The sequence below is a fragment of the Bos indicus x Bos taurus genome, chromosome X, assembly GCF_003369695.1.
Source record: "Bos indicus x Bos taurus breed Angus x Brahman F1 hybrid chromosome X, Bos_hybrid_MaternalHap_v2.0, whole genome shotgun sequence".
Taxonomy (NCBI): Eukaryota; Metazoa; Chordata; class Mammalia; order Artiodactyla; family Bovidae; genus Bos; species Bos indicus x Bos taurus.
Genome location: NC_040105.1, coordinates 113,711,622 through 113,726,061, shown reverse-complemented (window position 1 = coordinate 113,726,061; position 14,440 = coordinate 113,711,622). Strand labels below are relative to the sequence as shown.

General features: G+C 53.4%; 2 protein-coding genes across 2 annotated transcripts; one reads left to right on the top strand and one right to left on the bottom strand.

The window, feature by feature from the left end:
- Positions 1 to 4,565: 4,565 nt before the first annotated feature.
- On the bottom strand, positions 4,566 to 5,360 carry LOC113886695 (melanoma-associated antigen 10-like). The gene has a single exon (XM_027533022.1). The coding sequence runs from the start codon at positions 5,358 to 5,360 to the stop codon at positions 4,566 to 4,568; it is 795 nt and encodes a 264-aa protein (XP_027388823.1).
- Positions 5,361 to 10,867: 5,507 nt separating this feature from the next.
- On the top strand, positions 10,868 to 12,037 carry CXHXorf40B (chromosome X CXorf40B homolog). The gene is given in 4 exon segments (XM_027535458.1): positions 10,868 to 10,946; positions 10,949 to 11,101; positions 11,840 to 11,849; positions 11,851 to 12,037. Coding segments are annotated over 4 exon segments (429 nt in total).
- Positions 12,038 to 14,440: the final 2,403 nt, after the last annotated feature.

Here is a 14,440-nt window from a genome sequence, read left to right as displayed (position 1 = left end):
TATACACTTGATATGATGTGATGAGAATGGGATTTAACATCTGTAATATTCCTCCCCCAAACTCATAATCCCAGACTAGGCACCAGTAAAATATCAGACAAATGCTAATCAAGGGACATTGTACAAAACATCTACTGAGTACTCCTCAAAACTGTCAAGATCATCGAAAATAAAGAAATGTTAAAGCTAAGAGGAACCCAAGGAGACATTACAACTAAATGTTAGGATCCTGGAGCAGGTAAAACCTATAGAAATCTGAATAAAGCATGGGCTTTAGTTCACAATAAATAATGCATCAATACTTACTCATTAATTGTAATAAGTGTATTGTATTAAGGTAAGATACTAGGGACAGCAGAAACGGGGTGAGGGCATATGATTCTGCTATTTTCACAAATATTATTCAAATCTTAAAGGGTCACAAAGGAAAAGGTCAAAATAAAGTCTATTGACAGTGTCAATGAAAAAGACAAGGGAACTCTGGGCAAAACATGCTGAGTACGTTAAAAAAGGAAACAAAAAGGAAACCAAACACAAGCACACAGAACCTGTAAGTGTGAAACAACCCTTGCTAAATTAGCTTCAGCTTTTCCTCTCCCTTAACCTCCAATCCCATATAGTATACTAACCGGGCCTCTTCCACCACAGAAACATCTCTGGATCCACTTTTTTCTCAAGCCCCACAAACACTGCCCTGATCCAACCTCATAGATGTTTTGCCTGGATGTGGCAAAAGCCACCAACCAAGGCCAGGTGTAGACCTGGAACCCTGTACTTGCTCAAAAACTGCTTTAAGACGTCTGCCAGTATTATTTGCCACAGAAGTCTGTCAAGATCCAGGCAGGGGTAAGTGTCTTGCCAAGGATACAAGGGTCCAGAGCAAACTTTTACCTTGGTGTACGTCTCAGCGTGCTCAAGTCGCTCAGTCGTGTCTGACTCTTTGCAACCCCATGGACTGTAGACCCCCTCCAGGCTCCTCTGTCTATGGGATTTCCCAGGCAAGAATACTGGAATGGGCTGCCATTTCCTCCTCCAGAGTATCTTCCCACCCAGGGGTCGAACTTGCATCTCCCACATTGCAGGCAGATTCTTTAACGCTGAGCCTCCAGGGAAGCCGTGAGGAAACACAGGGGCTTCACAAAGGAGCAGAACATTCACTGAGAATCATTAAGCCAGGGGTGGCACCTGTCCAATCTGTGATGCCCTGGGCAAGATCAGCTTGGGAACATGGTCGTGTGTTTCTACACAGAGGCTACTGCTGAAGATGCTGGATACTGGAAATGACCTCCATATAAGTTGGTTGTGGGGAGCAGTTTGGGCACCCTAGCAGCCAAAGGCCTGAGGTTCTTATGTACCCAGAGCAAGATCCCAACCACACCTAGCAGTCATATCCAATAAGGTGCATGAGGAGTACCTGTTATGAAGGTGTCATGTATCCATCCTGGAGTGGCCCCCGGGGCTGTGGTCCTGGAATTGGCCCCAGAGCACGGATGTCCTCATGGAGACCGAGGCAGCAGCTCACCTGCAGAGGCATCTGCTCCCCCCTCCCTCTCCCAGCCAGGTCAGATGGGATCTCTAGAGGCTTGCTGCTTCCACCTCTATGGGGCGGCTGACCCTCTTTGCAGCCTGCACCCCTGGGACCTGGTTACTTTCCAAATCCTCATTGGAGTCTGGGGCCTCTTGCACCTAGGAGAGCATCCAGGATACCAACCCTGCCATCTGCTAGAGCCTGTCCTCTGCTCAAACAGCCTGACTAGCTCCTAGCTGGCTCTGTGGATGGCTCATAAGATACCCCTCTGTCTCTCACACTCAGGCTCAAAAGCTAGGACCTCACAGTCACATTCACAAGACCCCGAGTTTCCTCCAACACGTGGGATTCCACAAGGAATGGTCTAATACACCTCAGGATCATAGACATGTGCCCCTGCACTTCTATGGCAATGAATACTACTGACTCACCACAAGGAGATCACCTAGACACTGTGTCAAGTCCTGTTGGCTCCACCTGAAGCACTGTGGAAGGGGATGCTGCCCTGGGACTTCCAGATAAAGATACACACATGAGGTCATCAGGACCAGGGCCTAAGCGGCTCTGAGTGGGGGGCAGGCAGGACAAATCCCAAGCCCAGGTTCTGGGGAAGGGGGGTGCTGTGGGCAGCAGAAGTGGGTGGCCTCGGGCTGGACCTCACAAGGAGGATGCCCCCAACCCCAACAGGGAACTTTGGCAGCTGGCTGCTGCCCTCCTGATGGAGACTGAGCACAGCCCCAAGGGGGCTGACAGTGTGGTTCAGGGGGGGCAGCAGGGGTGTGACTGTGGGTGTGGTGGGAGGAATTCCTGCAGCCAGCTCCCTGTGGGGCAGCCTCTCTCAAAGGTCAGAGGTGCAGGACTTTAGTCTCTGGGAGAGGAACCACACTCGGAGTGGTTTGTGTCTGTGTGTTGCCCTAGCTTGAGGATTAACCCCTGGGTGCCTATGTTCCTTCAAAACAAATGGTCCTGACAAAAATACTTCTGCTTAAAATTCATTGGCCATGGTTCATCACGTGACCCTTCCTAAGTGAAGAGGCCTGGCAAGGTCGTGTCCCCATGTGTGCAGGGAGAGAGGAAGACAAAGGTGACTGAGCACCTGACATCTCTTCAATCCCACACTTCCAAGCAAATGCTCAACAAAGAACAGTGGTTAGAATTTATGACGACAAAATCTCCTTTGTTTTGGGGAGGAGAGTCTGAGCAGGTTACATGGGTCTTGAAATTCTCCACCTTTTCCAAGTGTCCACTGACTACCTGGCAGGTGCCACATATGTGAGCAGAATCACATCTCCTGTTCCCATTGTTTCTGGCACTCAGCACGGAAAGCTGCCCCTTCAGCCCCCTGCACCCATCTGCACCCCCTACCACAGTGACCTCACCACCTCATTAGGCCTGGAAGTCGCTCCTGCCTTTTGATGCCAGGCACAGCCTTAACCTGTAAATCCTCTGCTGCCTCCACACTTCTCAACCTGCCTGAACCCAGGGACGCTGGCAGATGTTACATCTTTACTGGCGCGTACTTATTTCTAGTGTTATTCAGATCCAGAGTCTGTCCCTCTCTCCACAGGAAACTGTTTTGTTTTCAAGACACCTCAGAAAATCGGCAGGTCAATAGGAAACAGAATAGAAAACCAGTCAAAATTGCTGCTCTGAGTGTTTTCCTCTTGGAGGATATATTATTCAATTTGGGCATTGTGTGTGTTTGGGGGTGGGGAGCAGTGTCTTTCCCAGCTGTGAAACTTATTCCCAGGATTCCAGACACCCAGCATGTCCTGTCCACATTTGCAGCTTCTCCTCACACATTTCTTCCCACTGAAATCTAGACCATGCTCACAAGTGGCTGAAATACAGTCCAGATGACCAAATAAATTGTCATTTCAGTATACTTGGTAATCAGCTTTCCCAGGGCAGAGAGATTGGCTAGCCAAGGGAATACAGGGAAATACTTCAAAGAGCAAGATTCGCATTTCTTCAGGATTTGTAGCAGATGGGGGGGTGGTAGAAAACACCTCCTTTGCCCCTGTGGTCAACAGCAACGCTTCAGGAGCCAGGAAGGACCCCTTCCTTCCTGCCTCAGAAAGAGATTTCTCTGGGCTTTATCCAAGATGCAAAAGGACACCTCACAGCAATGATCCATTTCAGACTTTCCCATCAACCTCATGGCACACTGCCTGTAAGTCTGAGGGCTGCCACCAACCAGCCTCATCACAATCACCTCCCACAGAAGGAACCCAGTTTCTCAAAGCCCCAAACCACCCTGGCTCAGGCACTGACACTTGAGTGCTCCTCCTGGAGCCCCACCACCCCTTCCGGTGTTGCCTTGTTCCGTGGGACTAGGGGACATCTCTCCACCTTCCTTGTGTGACTGCGGCTCTGAGACCATTGCTCGAGGTGGGGGTGTCCTGCTTCTCCTAGTGTCCCCACTGCTAACATGGCCTTTCATGGAGCAGAAGCTCCATAAAGGTCTTCGGAATAAATGAGCCAGTGAGCAGGGGGCTCAGATGAACTGTCTGCTACTTCCTTAAATAACCCAGGCAAATCCAAATAAACAGAGATAATTTAGTTTTTGAGAATGATACACAAGAAGGACAGAAGCATGAATTCACTATGATTACTTTTATCATCTAATTCTTCCCCCATCAATACGACTGCTCAGTAAGTTCACATTTCCAAAACAGTCCTAATTCCAATTCCACTGTATCCTGTTCAGGACCACAAAACAAGATGGAAGAGTTCCCAACTGTTTTTACAAAATAGCAAAACTCTTGTTCTTGAACTGGGTAAGCACAAACACATTGTGATCAACTTCATTCACAAAGCTGAGACACTGAACTTTATTTAGCCTTCCATTACAACAATTCAAGTTTGACAATTTTCTAAAGGAAACAGAGATGAATCTGCCTGTCATCATAAAGAACAGGAACCCAAAGACGCTACACAATGGCTCCCCCAACTGGCCCAGGCCCTCAGTTCTGAGAAGGCTGAATGCTCCCTCTTCAATCGCAAAGGGAAGGATTACCCTGGCTGCCGCTCTGGCTCAGGCCTCCTTGTCCTTCTCCTTTACAGCCTCTGTAGACTGGAGTGGGAAGGCCCTCCAAGCCCTTTGTCTGACCCTGAGCACAAATGCCATGACTTGCTGTTTGCTGGTCTCCGCATAGGCCCGGGGACCCCACAGGAACTCGTAGTGAGCAGGGTCACTGTCAGGCACCTGCCGGTACTCCAGGTACCCCTCCCGCACCCACACTTGGGTCAGCAGCTCCCTGGGCTCCCCAAAGATGGAGTGCTCCCTCCCAACACACACCCCCATCCTGCTGAGTGCTCCCCAGACCACTTCCTCAGGGGCGGGGTCTCCATTCCTCATGATCAGGCTGAGGACCAGCACCAGGAGACCAGTCTTGGGCAGGCCCCGCCCATTGCTCTGCATTGCATCACAGGTGAGGCCCAGGGCAGGGATCATACCATAGGTGTCCTTCCTGGGGTATACCCCCCTCACCTCCACACCAAAGACCAGCTGCAGGCACTCCAAGGCTAGTCTGAAGACCACCGGGAAGTGCTCCTGGTTGTCCTTGAGGACCTTCTTCAGCATTTCTGCCTGGGAGGTCAGCTCCTTGGCTCGATACTTGAGGAGCAGGAAGTTCATCAGGTTAGTTATCATCTCCTTCAGAGCTTGCAGGGGCAAGGCCTCCCCAGGGGCTGAGGAGGACACTGTGGAAGAGGAGGCCGAGGGGGATGCAGCCTTCCCCACCTCAGCCCCCAAGAGCTGCACCTCCACCGGGCCCTGGGCCTCGCCTGGGTCTTGAAGGTCTTCTTCGAGTTTGCTCAGCTCACTCATCTCCACCAAGAGCACGATGCCTGTGATCAAACCCCAGACAGGCGTGAGACAGGGGGACAGATGGGGACCACGGGGCTTAGGGGAGGAGGGGGTGGGAATGGCCTGGGCTGAGAACCCCACTGCCCCTGTGGTCAGTGCACAGAGGCCAGACGGGACATGAGGAGCAGCTGAGGACCAAGCATCTCCCCAGCCCAGAACCCACGGGAGGCCTTGGGCGGTCTGATACAGGCCACTTACAGGTCTCCCCTTGAGCGTTCACTCAGACCTCACAGGGGCACTCATCCTGGGCGGCCAGTCCCTTGGCTACCTGAAGGAAGAAGTGAAGTGGCTCCCCAGGGTGCAGTCAGCACAGCCTGAGATTTCTGGCACTGACAAAGCAGGGCAATTAGGGCCTTCTGGGGTCTCCTCTGTTCTGGGATAGGGAACCCCACTCAGGAAACCCTCCTCACCTTCACTCCTGGTACTGCCTGGACCTCCTCTGCTCTCTGACCTCAGGACACGGGCCTCAGACTTCCGCCTCAGCCTCCTGGTTCCTGGAGCTCCTGTGAGAGAAATGATCGGGACACCTTGTGGGTAGAGTGTGGCACAGCCCTGGGCCTTTTGTGCTTGGAGGAGTGGACTCTGTGAGGTCTCCCCAGTTGTGGCGTGGGAGGTCCCCTCAGGGCTCCCTTGTGGTTCTCCCCTTTCCCTTGGCACGGCCTGGACCTTCCCCTTTGGGGGCCTGTAGGGTAACTCAGAACAAGACCCGAGTCTGTACAGAAAGTGCTGAGAGGCCCCACATTTGGCCACACCTGCTCAGGGCCTCCCGGGGGTTCTAGGCTGGGGAGATGCTTGGTCCTCAGCTGCTCCTCATGTCCCGCCTGGCCTCCAAGAACTGACCACGGGGCAGGCATCTGCTCAGTCCGGGCAGTCCAGCCTCTGCCAACCTGAAGCCTCCACCCTCCACCCGAAAACCTCACATCCTGAGGTCCCTAAGCCAGACAGAGGTCAAGAAACTGCTCACCCCACTCTGGGCCCTCCAAAACCCTCTTGCAATGGTCAAGATCCCTCCCCGTTGGGGTCTAACAGCCTCAGTCCATCCTCACATGGAGCCTGGACTCCAGGCAGCACCCAGGGCTGTCCCATCTGCCATTTTGAGACCTCGCCACTTTCACAAGGCCTCCAGTCTCTCTGAGACCCTATTGTTAGGAAGTCAGACAGGCCAAGTGTGCTCTCCCCGCAGTCTCCCAGGGCCAACTACAGGGGCAGGGATTTGTGGGGTTCTGTCGGTCCTCACTCAGGGTCCCCCCAGTCCTCCTGCAGGTACCTCACCTTGCCTCCGCACAGGACCTGGATTCTCACCTCTCCGCAACTGAAGCCCCACCCCTTATTCCAAGACCCCAGTCTCTTGAGGACCCGGATGTCAGGAGGTCAGCGCATGCCTGTTGCGCTCATCCTGACCCAACGGTTGCCCTGGACTGACAACAGAGATGGGCTTCTCTGAGGTCTCCTCTGATTGGGGACCAGGGTCCTCTAGTCCCTCCTCAGGGTCCTCAATTTGACACCCCGCAGGACCTGGGAATCGGCCCCCCTGAGGCCCTGCCCCATATGCGAGGTCCCCAGTCTGAGACCCAGATGTCAGGAAGTGCGACCCTGCATGTTGGGCTCATCCTACCCCAGGGTCTCCAAGGGCCAATAGCAGCTACAGGTTTCTTTGAGGTCTCCTCTGACTGGGGTCCAGGATCCTCTCAGTCGTCCCTGAGGGTCTTCATCTTGAAACCCTGGAGGAGCTGGACTTCTTCCCTCTGCTTACCTGAGGCTACATCCCTTTTCCCAGGTCCCCAGTTTCTCTGAGACCCAGATGTCAGGAAATGCAGCATGTGCTCATACACCGTCTGTGCTCCCTGAGCCTTGATGTGAGGGTCCCGCCTCTGTTCAACACAAAGGGCATCCCCGGATCTGCCAGGGCTCAAGATGAGGTCCTTGAGGGAGGATATAAGGAACCCCACAGATCCCTGACCCTGCTGTCAGCCCTGGGCCGCCCTGGTGGTAAGATGAGCACTTGGCAGCCTGTTCTGACTTCGCATCTGTGTATCAGAGACATTAGGCAACTGTTAGAAGGGGCAGGGCCTCAGATGGGCAGAGGGAAAGATCTTAGTTCTTTTGAGAGTCAAGGTAAGGACTCTGAGGAAGGACTGAGCGGACCTTGGGCCCAAGAGCAGGGTGGCCTCTGGGAGGACATAGGGCGGATGAGCACATGCTGTATTTCCTGACATTCGGGTCTCAGAGAGACTGGGGTACTGTTGGAGGGAGTGAAAATCTTGACATTCCGGGTCTCAGAGAGACTGAGGTCCTGGTATAAGGGCTGGGGCCTTAGTAGGGGACAGGAGAGAATCCGAAGTCCTACCTGGAGACAAGGTGAGGTCCTGAGGGAGGACTGAGGGGACCCCAAGGGAGGACTGACAGAAGCCCACAGATCCCCGCCCCTGTTGTCCGCGCTGGGAGCCCCTGGGGTGAGAAAGCACACTAGGCCTGTCCTGACTTCCTGACATCAAGGTCTATGAGAGACTGGGGACCTGGTGTGAGGAGCAGTGGCTCAGGTGGGGAGAGGACAAAGCCCAGGTGAGTTGGCTCTTCCCATCAGGTGGCCAAAGTATTGGAGCCTCAGCTTTAGCATCAGTCCTTCCAATGGATATTCAGGGTTGATTTCCTTTAGGGTTGACTGGCTTGATCTCCTTGCTGTCCAAGGGGCTCTCAAGAGTCTTCTCCAGTGCTACAGTAGTACTATTTTATACATAGTAGTGTGCATCTGTTAATCCCAAACTCCTAATTTATCCCTTTCCCTGCTTTTCCCCTTTGGTAACCATAATTTTGTTTTCAGTCTTTCTGATTTGTAAATAATTTCATTTGCATCACCTTTTTAGATTGCACCTATAAGTCTTACCATAGAATATTTGTCTTTCTCTTTCTGACTTATTTCACTTAATATGATACTCTCTAGGTCCATCCTCAGAGAAGGCAATGGCAACCCACTCCAGTACTCTTGCCTGGAAAATCCCATGGGCACAGGAGCCCGGTAGGCTGCAGTCCATGGGGTCATGAAGTCAGACATGACTGAGCCATTTCAGTTTCACTTTTCACTTTCATGCATTGGAGAAGGAAATGGCAACCCACTCCAGTGTTCTTGCCTGGAGAATCCTGGGGATGGGGGAGCCTGGTGGGCTGCCGTCTCTGGGGTTGCACAGAGTCGGACACGACTGAAGAGACTTAGCAGCAGCAGCAGGTCCATTCATGTTGCCACAAACGGTATTACTTCATTATTTTTCATGGCTGAGTAGTATTCCTGTGTTGTGTGTGTGTGTGTGTGTGTGTGTGTGTGTGTGTGGTGGGTGGGTGTCTGTGTGTGGGTGTATACCACATCTTCTTTATACAGTCATCTGTCAATGGACATTTAGGTTGCTTCCATATCTTGTCTGTTGTAAATAATGCTACAATGAATGTTGGTGTGCATGTATCTTTTCACATTAGAGTTCCTGTCTATCTAGGTATATTCAGGAATGGGATTGCTGGATCATATGGTAGTTCGTTTTGTAGTTGTTTAAGGAACCTCCATACTGTTCTTCATATTGAGTGTACCAACTTACATTTCCACCAACAGTGTACGAGGGTTCCCTTTTCTCTGCTCCCTCTCCAACATTTATTCTTCATAGGATTTTTGATGATGACCATTCTGACCAGTATAAGGTGATACTTCATTGGAGTTTTGATTTGCATTTGTCTAATAATTAAGAATGTTGAGCATCTTTTCATGTGCCTGTTGGCATTCTGTGTCATCTTTAGAGAAAGGGTCTTCTTTGGAGAAAAGTTTTCATGTCAGGGTCACACAGGCTGGGTGGCTCAAACTACAAACCATGTTGGTTCAGGAGGCCAGCAGCCAACGTGGAGGTGTCAACTGACATTGGCTTTTGTGAGGGCTGTGGAGAGAGTCTGTCCCATCTCTCCCCTCTCACTTCCGGGGCATTGCTGGCCATGGTGGGTGTGCCTGGGCTTGGGCTTCCTCTTCACCTGGAGTTGTCTTGTGTGCCTGTCTGTCTCTAAATGTGTCATTTGTATGGGGACAGCCATTCTGTTAGAGGAGGGTCCATCCTAATGAACTCACTGGACTTCCATCAGCTCTGTGAAGACCTTTCCTTTGTCTGTAAGGTCACACGGAGGTACTTGGGATTGAGGCTCCAGCACCTGAACTTGAGGGGACACAATGTGACTCCTCACACCCTACAAACACTCTGAGGTAGGAACACACTGGAATGTTCCAAGGATGGAAGGATGGCCTTCATAGCTATTGTGGGTGAATCCAGGGGCAAGGAGAGCAGGCTGCCAGGGTAGGAGGCAGATCATGTGGGACCTCTTGGGCCTGTGAGAACTGTGGCTCTGCTGTGCTTGGGGAAGAGAAGGCCCAGGATGCCCTATGCTGGGTGCCTCTGAGACTACGTCCCCATCCTCATAGTCTCGTGGAAACGGAAGCTCCCTGCTAGAGGTGCTGAGAATCTACTGAGGTTCAGGCCAGCGGCTCTGCTCCCCTGCCATCACCCCACTCCAGTAAACAGGGACGCCCTTCCAGGTACAAGGAAAGAAGTGAGGAAGGAGGTGCATGTGATCAAGTCCCCTGCAGTAATGGGCTATCTCTCTATCCCTGGCACCTCCTCAGCCATGGAAAGATGTGAGAGTAACATAGTGGGTTATTTGAGGTTTGAATTCTGTAATCCCTGCATGGTGCCATTCCAGGCCTTAGCAGTGACACAGAGTGCACCCGTCCCAGTAGTTCCCGCTCTCCTTCGTTCTTTCTCTAGGCTCTAGGTGGGGGCTGGGGCATCTGCTGACAGTGGAGGCAGTGGTGTGGGAAGGGCTGCAAGGAACGTGGTTCCCAAAGGCATGGGGAAGACACCTGGCAGGGCCGTCCAGGGCCAAGGCCAGATTGGTTTGCATGGATCTGTGCTCAGCAGGCCTGGGCTAAGATGGGGATTCTGCAGAGCATGGGCAGGGATGGGGCCAGGGAGTTGAGGGGTGGGGTGGGGGCAGTGTTTGGGCCGGGGGAAGCCAAGCCCAGGACTGTGTCTGTCTGTGCTGAAAGAGGACCACAGCCCTGCCACTGGGCTGTGAAGCCTAGGGGCTTGCCCTCCTGCCTCACTGCTCCCAGGGTTTAAGGGCCCTCTGTCTTGGAACTCACCACATGCCTCTCTCCCACTGCCCCGCCCTCCTTCTTGACCTCCCCACAGACTGCATGTGATGGATGGGTCCTCTGGGTTGCCAACCCCTGTCAACGGACAGTGTGGAGATGGATGGAAGGAGCCAGCCCTCTGTGACCCATCCCCTCCCCCATATTCTGTATTAGCAGGCTTGGAGGATGCTCGGACATGTGGAGCTGATGTCTGGCCCAGGGCTGTGAGCTTGGAGGCTGCTGTGTCAGGCTCCTGGCCTTTGTGGTTCTGTGTTTCCACACCCACGTGAGGTCCTGGGAGCCCTGGGAGATGAAGTTCGGCTGTCTGTCCTTCCGACAGCCTTACGGTGTCAAGACCGTGGAGATGTGGTGGTGGCCCGTGCTATGTGGACCCAGCACTCTACCCTGGCTGTCCACATTGGGCACTGGGACTGGGAGGATGTGGACTGGCAAGAGCTGCTAGAGCAGAGGCTGGGGATGAGCCCTGTCCAGATCCAGGCCTTGCTGCGAGATAGGGAAAAGTTCGGCCACGGAGTGATCGCTGGCAAGTGACACCCTGCCCCGCGCTGCCCACATGGCCCCTGGTGCTGCCCTGGATCTCAGCCAGCTTGTGGTCATTTGTTTTCTGTTGAACCGGTTGGTAGGGGGAGGAGGGATGGGGCTGAGGTTTCTTCAGAGGGGCAGCGAGGGTCCCTGGGCTTGGAAATGGTGGCCCGAGGTGTCTGACCCCCACTCTGGGCCTCAGTCCCCATTTGTGCTCTGAAAGGCAGAGGCATATCCGGGTCTGCCTGTGGCACTTGCCTCTGTGTGTGTGTGTGTGGGGGGCGGGGAGGGTGTGCCCAGCAGAGACCATAAGAGGTAGAACAGCACCCAGTCTGGGTTCCCCAGCCCTAATGCCTGCAGCCGGGCCTGAGCAAGTCCCCTGACTCCACAGGAGTGAGGCCCCACAGCAACTCCTGTCTGCTGGTGAATCGCTTGGGGACCTGATGTCTGTAGGCTCCCCGCTGGTGCCCCCCTGTTCTGTCCCTGAAGCCTGCAGTGGGCAGACTGAGAGGTGCCCATGGCCTGGTGGGTTCATGGAGCACCAGGCCTCTCCCTTTCATTTCACTCCCTCCCTTGCTTGGCCTTACCCCGAGTTCCCTTTGCTGAGGTGAACCCGCCTGAAATGCTCAGCCAGAGGACCCAGTTCACTCTGGGTCTCTTCTGTGATGCAGTCTTAGTCTCTAGCAGGCATGACTTTGAATCGCCTTGTTCTCCTTCTGTGTCCTGTCTTTGCACACAGGTCTCGTGGATGGGGGTCACTTTGCTGTGCCCAGAAAACCTAGGTTGTGATGAGGTGGAGGAGCTGGAGAATCAAGCCATGCTGCCCGACCTGCAATGGAAGTGCCTGACTGCGCTCGCCGACCCTCGCTGGCTGCTACAGCCCGTCCTGGGGAGCGCCAGGAAGGACATCTTCCAGGTGGACATCCCAAGCACCTGAGCCACTTTGGTCAGGAGGCCTCTCCAGACTGGGCTCTCGAGAGGAAGGTGACCGAGAGACCAGCTCATGGTGACACCATCTGGTCGCCACCATGCCCTGGACATGCTGGTCTGGTTCGGTCTGAATCCGCCCCACCCTGCAGTGAGCTGCCCACTTGGTGCAGGGCTGGGGGCCAGGACTCTGGGCTCAGCAAGAGTCTCCAGGACTGTACCTTTACAAAAAGATGTCACCACTCGTTTTGGCCCTGCTGGGTCTTTGTGCTTGAGAGAAATGTGTTGTTAAGAAACCGGTTAGTGCTTTCCCCTCTCTGTTCTGGTCCAAATTCCCCGATATTGGAACAGTGTCCAGGGGACCGATGGGGGAATGCCGGGGGTGAGGCTGCGTGTCAGCAGCTGGCTAGGCCTCCAGCACATGGAGAGGCCCGCAGGCCCAGAAACCAGCCGTGGTTTGTCCTTGCAGGTGACCCTTGCCCTACTGTAAAGTGTCCCTTGGCTCACAAAGCATGTGTGTTGGACACAGTGCCTGGCTGCTCCATATCCAAAGTTAGGCTCCTAAATACAGCTGTGGGGGCAGAGCAACAAGGGCTGGTGTTCACCTTGTGGAAACTTGTACTTGTGTTTGGATTTGAAGTCATGTTTTTGCAAGGCCCTTGGTGAGTGGGGTGACCCTGCTTTCCAGCAGGCCTCTTGCGGTTGCCCCTGGATCAGGGTCTGGAGAGGCTCAGCTGCTGATCAGAAACTTGTGGCATCATCAGCGGACCCAGGAGGAGCCCATTCTGCTTCAGGGTGCATGACTCATGGAAGGTGACACCCCCATGGTCAGGAGCCAGACCGGGTCTTCTGCTGTGTGGCAGGCAAGGAGCAGGGACCAGCCCATCTTGGGCTGGCCTCAGCGCATGGCTCCAGAGCCACACTCTTGGCCGAATGTGTGAAATGCTACTGCTTCAGATGAAAAGGTACCATGGGGACTGGACTGAGGCCTGCCTGGGGGCGTGGGCTTCCAGCCTCATCGGGCTCACCCAGTGCCATGTGTGAGTAGCATGGACAGACAGAAAGAACACAGACTTGCAGTTCTCATTCAATACTTTATTTATTCCCATGGAGTTTTGCTGTACTTTATTAGAGCTAGAAATACATATTTTTATTACAAGAGAGTGCTTTTGAGTGTCACTAGGGACCTGGCGGCTCAGGGATTGGGATTGTCCTTAAACTGCTTACAGAGGGCACACTTGTAAACTGAGGAATCCTCCTGCTCATCCACCTCAGGGGCCTCATTTGGGGCCACAGCTGAAATGACAACCATCACAATGGAATAATAGATGTACATAGTCATCACCAAACCATAACCTGGGTACTCTGTGGGGCTCTAGGGCAGTTCCCCTGTGCCATCCCTTCCTGCAGTAGCTGGGGTACAGACGTGGCATTGCTGGACATGCCCTCTCCACTGGGCCCACCCTGCTCGCTAGGGAGATGGTTTGCCCTGGCCCCCTCAGCTACACTGCTCATAGACCAAAGGCCACAGAACACAAATGAGCACCAGCCAAGCGTTCTGTGAGCTGTTTGGATTCCTTTCTGGGCCTTCTTGTCAGCCTCTTGGGTGGACTCATTGTGATGGAATTTAGGAGTCTGGTCACCACAGCTTGCTTCTTTCTCTTTGGGGTCGCTGTTGCGCTGGTGGAGGGCTAAGCACTTATTCTGGGGTCACCTTTCCTCCAGATGTCCTGCAGGAGGAGAGGTGTCTCCTGAAACTTGGAGTTCCGATAGATCTGAAAGGAAATGAATCACTTTAGCCGCTGTGTGGGAGAATAGCAATTCCTCACTGCCCTCCTCCCCACCACGTCTTGACCTTGCCTAAATATGGAGATAAAGTCTCTTCATTCCTGGCAGCTTATGAGGCCTTAGTGAGTGTGCTCCCTAGAGGTCCCTCAGGGTCAGCCTTCCTTGAAGTGTTACTGGCTCTCCCTGATTTCAAGTGGCCCCTCAGGGTCTGGAGTCACCCCTATGGACCCTTTGTAAGGGGGTTGGTGGAACATGACAGGTCCTGCTTTCTCCTCTTTCCTTAACCACCCTCTCACGAGAAAAAAGTTCTCCTGGGAAATGAAACCAGTCCAGCACTCAGCTTGTCTAGTCTAGTCTCCCCAGAAGGGCTTTCTACATTACCATCATCCTCTTCTTCCCCACAGAGTGACCCGAAGGTCAGATTTTCCTGAACCCATCCAGGTTCAGTTCGCAGATGAAAGTCTTGATGCTGTCTGTCTTGAAGATCCTGTCTGCGCCCCTGCACTGCAGGACCTCTGTCTGGAAGAGATCTGCTTTGATGACCACCATGTCTCCCTCGTCATTCCAGTGCAGAGGTGACGGCCGCATCCTCCACCATCACCCAGAGCTTCTAGGGAAGGACAGC